Below are 7,995 nucleotides of genomic sequence, written 5' to 3' on the forward strand. Positions count from 1 at the left end.
TTGTACAACATCTGTGGCCATTTATTTTATTTTTAAAGTTTTAATGGTACATAATAATTGTACATATGTCAGGGATACATGTGATATTTTGATATGTGTATACTATGTGTGGTGACCAAATCAGGGTAAGTGGCATATTTACCACCTCATACATTCATCATTTCTTTGTGTTGGGGACATTCAAATTCCTCTCTTCTAGCTATTTTGAAATACACAATAGATAGTCATTAAACTTATCACCCTACTATGCCATAGAACATTGGAATTTATTTCTCCAATTTAACTGAAATTTTGTAACCACTAACCAAACTCTGACTGTCTTCCCCTATACCCTTTCTAGCTTCTGTTAAGCATTATTGTATTCTGTACTTCTATGAGATCAACTGTTTTAGTTTCCACATGTGAGTGAGAACATGTTGTATTTGTCTTTATGTGCCTGGCTTATCTCACTTAATGTAATGTCCTCCAGTTTTATCCATTTTGCCACAAATGACAAGATTTCATTCCTTTTAATGAATGAATTCGATTCCATTGTATATTTACACCACATTTTCTGTGTTCATTCATCCATTGATGGATACTCAAGTTGATTCTATATCCATATTTGTTTTTGAGTCGGTTTTGGTCATTTTTATCTTTCAAAAATTTTCCATTGCGTCAGGCTTGTTAATTGATTTCCCTTTTAAGGTGTCTTGTTTTTATTCTCTTCAACTTAAAATTAAAATTTTAATTATGCCTTGGCTTATAACAGGTCAGGAAAACAAGACCCCTTCTATTATACAGACTTAGTAATTGTGTGAATCAATACAAAATGTTTGGAGTGTAATTTGGTGCCAAGTAATAACTTGTATAAAAAAGAAAAAAGTAATAACTTCAATACATCTGCATTTGACCCAGACATTCCAACTCTAAGGATCTTTTTTTTTTCAGAAATATAATTGTTTGTATACTTACAAATATCCAAGAATATTTATAGCATCATTTTTTCATAATTAAAAATGGAAACAACAATAAAATTAATAAAGAGCTATCTAATAAAGAATAGGACATCCACATAATGGAATCCTATGTAAAAAAAAAAAAGAGGTAGAGTAATATGTGCTGATATGGAAAGATATATTTTATATGTTGTTAAATGAGAAAGAAAAGGTTGCAAACAGATTTTCACAGCCTCTACAAAAAAGAATATGGAGATACACGTTTGGAAACTTTCTCTAAAATTATATGGCAAGTAGTTGGGCTTGGGCAATTTAAGGAATTGGAAGAAAGATTAATCCCAATTTATACGCTTAGGCACCAATTGAAATTCTCAGATTTAACAGGTGTACTTTAAATACTTAAAATGAGAACCAAAATGCAGACAAATGTTTTATAATTCCTACTTTTCCTGTCTTACTCCAGCATTAGACAGATTTCTAATTTACATTTTGTCAGTTCCTCCAGGTTGCAAACATAACTGTGTACATACACTATCCTTATGCTCTCTCTACTTTACAGTGGTCCAACTGGTAATCAGTGACATGCCATGGGAAAGAAAAGTCTGGAAGAATCTTGCTGGAATGCATACAGATGCACATATATTCAGAGGAGTGAAAGCCTGAGACAATAGAACAGAATAGAATTCGATTTAGGGGTAGGACCTCTTACAGTATTCTGTAGGATCCACAGGACTAAATGCAGGAGCCTTTTTAAAATGAATGAAGGAGTCATCAGGCTTTTTAGAAGATTTTTGGTGAAGTTAAGTCTTTGACCAAGACCAATAAGCAGACTTTTTGAGGATATTGGTGCATGTTTTAGAGGCCAATTGTGGTGTCTCCTATTGGGGGAAGAGGGTTGATTTAGGCTCCGAATAACCAGAGAAACGTGAGAAAAATCTAAGATAAAGGGCAGAGGGAGTTGACTATTTAGCATCTGAGACATCTGGAAACCTAAACCTGAGGCTTTGCAGGAAGGCAGTCCCAGTATTAAGAAGTCCCTGATTGGTAAGATTTCAGGTTTTCCAGCCAAACAAAAACTATCAAACGTTCTAAAACTTCATTGGTCAAAAATGGGAATGACTTAAAGTTTGTTCTGCTCCCACTAGACTCATTTCCTGGGGACTCCCTGAACATGGGCTAATTAAGAAGTGATAACTCGGTGACTAAGTACCCTTGGGAAGAAAGGAAGTGGAGGGGAGGGGAGAGAGAGAGGACCCTCAACTTTGCACAGCACTTATTTCTGGGCTTTTTTCTAAGCTCCCCTGCGAGGACAGTTTCCTTCTTCACCATGAGTGGGGATGGCAGCAACTTGCTCTGGCCCCTGTGCATGGCCTAGCACTAGCAGGACAGGAGGGAGACTCAGCAGAGCCCTAGAGAACACCAGAAGGGGTGGCCAAGCCCCTCCATAGAGGTGAGTGTCTTTCCAAGGGGTCTCCTCTATGAAGGAGAGGGTAAGAGCAGTTTAGGGTGGGATGTTCTGGGCCTGCCAACCTTCTAGAACAAAGTCACCCAGATCTTGAAGTGTGGGCAGTACAGTGTATAGACTCATCTCCAGATCTTTCCTGCATAGCAGAGAGCACTTCCGGCCCCTCTCGGACCCAATGCTAGAGACAGTCACAGCTCCCTGACAGTCGGTGTCCTTCTCACTCATGTTTCTTTGTCTCGTGCTGGTTATGCAGAGGTTGTGGAAAAGCAGAACACTGAGCTTTCCCATCAATTCTGTCCCTGAAGCTTTTTTAACCATTAGTAAAACAGTGACATAGACAGGGAGGGGGTTACCTAAGCAAAGGAAGGGCAGGAGGGAAAATGGTAATGTGAGGCAGGAAGGAAAACCAACCAGAGTAGGATTGAAGGGATGTGGCCCAACCTGCCCTGGCCAGAACAAGTATTATTTAATCATATATTATCCATCCATCCATCCATACCTCATCTAGCGAAATTTGTCAGCACTACTTATTTTACATATATGATATATATATCTTATGTATTTAAATATCTTATAAATAAAATATATATGTTATGTATATTTATATAAGATATATTTCATGTATCTTATTTCATATATCTTATATAAATAAGATAAAATAAAAAATATAAGGTGTGGTAGTTAGCTGTGTGAGTGATGAAATCTGACAGACCTAAGTTCAAATCTTGACTCACATAGCTATTAGTTGGGTTACCTTGTGATAAATTAAAAATGCATAATTTAATATATAAGATATATCTGTGATATATTTATTTCAGATAATATATATCTCTATAACTATATAAATTTATATCTATATATTATCTATATAAATTATATCTATAGCTATATCTGTTATATAATCTATATATCTATATATAATATAATATATGTATCTATATCTGTATATCTCTAATATATATCTCTCTATACATATCTCTATATCTATATAAAAGATATAGAGATCTTTATATATAAAAGATACAGAGATGCATATAAAAGATATAGAGATATATATGTATCTCTCTATATCTATATAAAAGATATAGAGAGATACATATAATATACAACTGTTTAATTTTTGTATGTAAGTTTTATGTGCCAGCTTCAGAATACAACAGTGAAGATATGTCCTAGCCCTCATGGAGTTTATATTTTAGTGTCGTAGATAAATAATAAATAAACTTAAATTTCCTCTCCCTCTTTCTTGCTTAATTTTTTTCCCTGTGGCATGATAAATAAACTAAACTATTACATATTTTACTTATGTGTCTTGTGTGGGGTCTAGCCCCCACCTCTTCCTTGATTATAAACTCCACAAGGCATGGAATTTTCTTTGTCCTGTTCATGACTACATTTGTTTATTGTTAAATGAAGGAGTGAATAATTAGACATAATACAAGGTAATAACAACCGTTATGAAAAAAACGGAAGTCCAAAAATGAGTGTGTCTTTTCTGTTTTTGGCAGAGTGATTAGAAAAAGTCTTTGGAAGGGGTGACATTTGAATAATGGGATGAAGCAACAGGCAGAGAGCCAGGCATCCTTAACAGCTGGCGGTCCCAGATCTATTCCTTATCTGTGCCAGGTGCCATCTTTCCTTCCTCCCACAACTTTGGAAGGAAAATGGAATTAGAGAAGAATGGATCTGTTCTGGGAAATTATCCCAAGCTCCAGAGTTCTCATTTAGAGATCTTGCTGCTCTGTAAAATGGAGATTTTAAAATCTGGAACAGCAGAGATGTTGGTCTTACATCCTCTGCCTCCTTTCTGCGGGCCCCAAAAGTGGGTCTATGCATTACCGTTACAGATGAGAGCTGGGGTTTAAAGCTCTCATCCTTTGAACATCATATAAAATGCCTTTATGTCGTCTGGCACAGTTAACCTAAGAGAAAGTAGGACAGCTCTAGGACTGGAGGGACCTGATTGACTCACCTTCAAAAAGGGCCTATTTAAAAGGTTTTAGCCTCTGCCCTCTGAGAGAAGGTACATCTTTCCATGGGGAAAAAGGCAAGGAAGGTATTTCACCACCAGTAGAAAAAGATGTCTTCCCCCATTCCAGGGGGCTGCTTATACAGGGAAATGAGAGCCTCACTTGTAGACTTGGGTGACAACATGTACCTCAAGCTATGTATGTGCCGAACACAGTAGCAGGGACATGTCACCTGATTCTCAGGTTGGAAGTAGTTTCTTATCCTAATCTGTCTTCCTTCTCTCTTGAGAGCAGGACCATGTGGAGCAATGCCACTTCTCTTTTAATCTCTGTGCTTCAAAAGAAGCAGAATGAAGGACTAAATGATGGACAGCCACTCTAGTGCCAGGAATTCCACCTTCTAGGCTTCCCTGGGTCCCAAGGACTACACCACATTCTTTTTGCTATGCTCTTTTTCTTCTATTTAGTGACATTAATGGGAAACGTGGTCATCATCGTGATTATCTGTGTGGAGAAATGTCTGCAGTCCCCCATATATTTCTTCCTCGGCCACCTCTCTGCCCTGGAGATCCTGGTCACAACCATAATCATCCCCATGATGCTTTGGGGATTGCTGCTCCCTGAGATGCAGACAGTATCTTTGTCTACATGTATTGCTCAACTTTTCCTCTGCCTTGCTGTAGGGACCACAGAGTTTGCATTACTTGGAGTGATGGCTGTGGACCGTTACGTGGCTGTGTGTAATCCTTTAAGATACAACATCATTATGAACAGCAGTACCTGTATTTGGGTGGTAATAGTGTCATGGGTATTTGGATTTCTTTCTGAAATCTGGCTGGTCTATGCCACATTTCAGTTTACCTTCTGCAAATCAAATTCGTTAGACCATTTTTACTGTGACCGAGGGCAATTGCTCAAACTGTCCTGTGACAACACTCTTTTCACAGAGTTTATCCTTTTCTTAATGGCTATTTTTAATCTCATTGGTTCGTCAATCCCTACAATTGTCTCCTATACCTACATCATCTCCACCATCCTCAAGATCCCGTCAGCCTCTGGCTGGAGGAAAGCCTTCTCCACTTGTGCCTCCCTCTTCACCTGTGTTATAATCGGCTATAGCAGCTGCTTGTTTCTCTATGTGAAACCCAAGCAAACACAGGGACTCGAGTACAATAAGGTATTTCCCCTGTTGGTTTCTGTGTTAACCCCCTTCCTGAACCCTTTCCTCTTTACTCTTTGGAATGACAAAGTCAAAGAGGCCCTCTGAGATGGAGTGAAATGCTGCTGTTAACTCCTCAAAGATTAGCTGTTCTCTAAGTCAGTTTTAGGTGGTACAAACCTTACGGTTAATTATTAAGTCACCTAGAAAATTCTAACTCCTCTTTTCTCTTATCATCATTACAAAAATCAAAGAGTGTGTACAATTTGCCATCACACCATGGAAGTAGATTAGGCTGGTAATAATGAAGTCCATTGTCTGCCTGGGAGAATCTCATAGCCTTAGTTCCTGCCTGTTTCCACTGTTGAACATATTCTTGTGATTTGGGAGGGACTAGAGAAAGGAAATGCAGACATTTTTGTAAGAGTTCTATTAGCCCAATTCATTTCCTTATAGTCCATCTCTGAAAATGTATTTTCTGGGGAAGGGAGGAAGTGTGGAGGGAGGTGGACTGAGAGAGTTGTCCTAATCAGAGTACAAAGGTATAGATGCTCACTTTGGTCCTTCATCAACTGTTGCTATGTTCTTTTTTTTGCTATGTTCTTTTTCTTCTATTTAGTGACATTAATGGGAAACGTGGTCATCACGTCACATCATAGGAAGGAATATAGTCCTTCCCTATATTTTTGTGCAATTTTTTGACAAAATGGCTACATGCATTTTAGGTATTCTAAGGCTTTTTCTCTCTGCCCCATTGATACTGGAAAGGAAGTGTAACGCTGTTTATGTTTTGTCACAGAACCGGTCTAGAGTGGTGATATGAGGATTGGAATGCTTCTCATTCAGCAGATATTTGTGGTGTAAAGAAGATAAAAATATTTGAGGATAAAAATGGGGGAAAAGTTATTTTTGCTAAGCTTCAGCATATTCCTTTCACTGACCTTCTTTGTGGTGAGTAGAGGGACAGGGGCAAATAAGAACTAAATGACTAATTCTAGAGAGCATCCTGTATCTTATGGCTGTTTAAAACAACGATGTCTGTTCAGACTGTATCCAGATCTAGTCTTCAAACTTTATAATGTCTTTTGATTCTCCATCTCTCAAATCCAACCGTCTCAGCACCATCATGTATATCTTCTCTGTGGGCAGAATTTTTTAAAAATAAGAGACTACTCTTTTGACTCCCAGCTAGCTTTCTAGCAATTCCAGGGATTGGCTGTTTGGTAATATAACTGTTGGAATTTCACATAATATTGGAAGAAGTCCTTAAAAGGAAGAAGTTCACCTAAACAACAACAATCAGCAGATTCTACCAGCCCTAAAGTAAGTGAGAAAATTGAGCTGTTCAGCAGTGGGATGATGAGGCTACTGAGAATTTTAAAGAGAAATTTGTGAAGATGCCGTGTTGTCTTGTCCTGTGAGGAGTGAAAACCATCATGTATGTTTGGGTAGTTTGCATTGCATTAAAGTACCAGACAAGGTGGGGAATGAGCTTTAAATTCAGCCAACCCATGCTCTGCAAGCCAACCAGTGGGCTCTGGTGGGACGGCATTGGCTGGAGAAAGGGGAGACTTTTGCTTAAACAAAGGCGCCCATGGTTTCCAAGCCCAGTAAATGAAGATCTGTTCTGGACCAGAAAGAATACCTTTTTTCTAATGCATTAATCCAGAGAAGTATCCTTTAAGGGATGAGACAATAGAAGCTCTGAGAATTTAAATAACTTGCCGAAGTTTACTTAGCCATTTTATGTTTTTATGGAAAAACATAAAACTCTGAGAATACTAAGTGTTGATCTGAATGCTGGCAAATAGGGTTTTTTAAAAATCAACTTCTGGTAGAAATATAAGATATAAGATCCAAATAATTAGATAGTAGATGTCTATAATTAAGTTATAGTACAGTCATAATTAGATAGTGGTAGTCCATTTTGCATTGCTATAACAGAATGTGAATGATACCAGCCTGGATTACTTACAAAGAAAATAAACGTATTTGGCTTATGATTCTGGACACTGAGAATTTGTTTGGCTTATGATTCAAGAGCATAATACTGGCATCTGGCAAGGGCCTTTGTGCTGTGTCATCCTATGCCAGAGGTGGAAGGGCAAGAGAGGGCCAGAGTGAGAGAGCAAGAGAGGGCCAAACCCACTTTCATAACAAATCCACTCTCAGAATAACAAACTCACTCCTGTGAAAACAGCACTAATTCATTCATGAGGGGATATCCCTCATGACTTAATCACCTCTTAAAGGTCTTACCTCTCAACAATGTCACAATGGTAATTAAATATCAACATGAGTTTTGGAGGGGCCATTCATATCATAGCACTTCACCCCTCGTTCCCCAAAAGTAGCGTCCTTCTCACATACGAAATACATTCGTCCCTTCCCCATAGCTGCTAAATGTCTTAACTGATTCCAGCATCAACTCAAAAGTCCAAAGTCAAATGTCTCATCTAAGTC

At 38.1% G+C, this 7,995-nt stretch overlaps 1 protein-coding gene across 1 annotated transcript; it reads left to right on the forward strand.

The window, feature by feature from the left end:
* Nucleotides 1–4,670: 4,670 nt before the first annotated feature.
* LOC104674946 (olfactory receptor 9A2) lies at nt 4,671–5,640 on the forward strand. Its single transcript, XM_030931929.1, has one exon. The coding sequence runs from the start codon at nt 4,819–4,821 to the stop codon at nt 5,638–5,640; it is 822 nt and encodes a 273-aa protein (XP_030787789.1). The 5' UTR covers nt 4,671–4,818.
* Nucleotides 5,641–7,995: the final 2,355 nt, after the last annotated feature.

The sequence above is a fragment of the Rhinopithecus roxellana genome, chromosome 6 (genome assembly GCF_007565055.1).
Source record: "Rhinopithecus roxellana isolate Shanxi Qingling chromosome 6, ASM756505v1, whole genome shotgun sequence".
Taxonomy (NCBI): Eukaryota; Metazoa; Chordata; class Mammalia; order Primates; family Cercopithecidae; genus Rhinopithecus; species Rhinopithecus roxellana.

Coding starts and splice junctions, on each gene's coding strand:
- LOC104674946 (XM_030931929.1), top strand. CDS start 4,819: ATGCTCTTTTTCTTCTATTTAGTGACATTAATGGGAAACGTGGTCATC.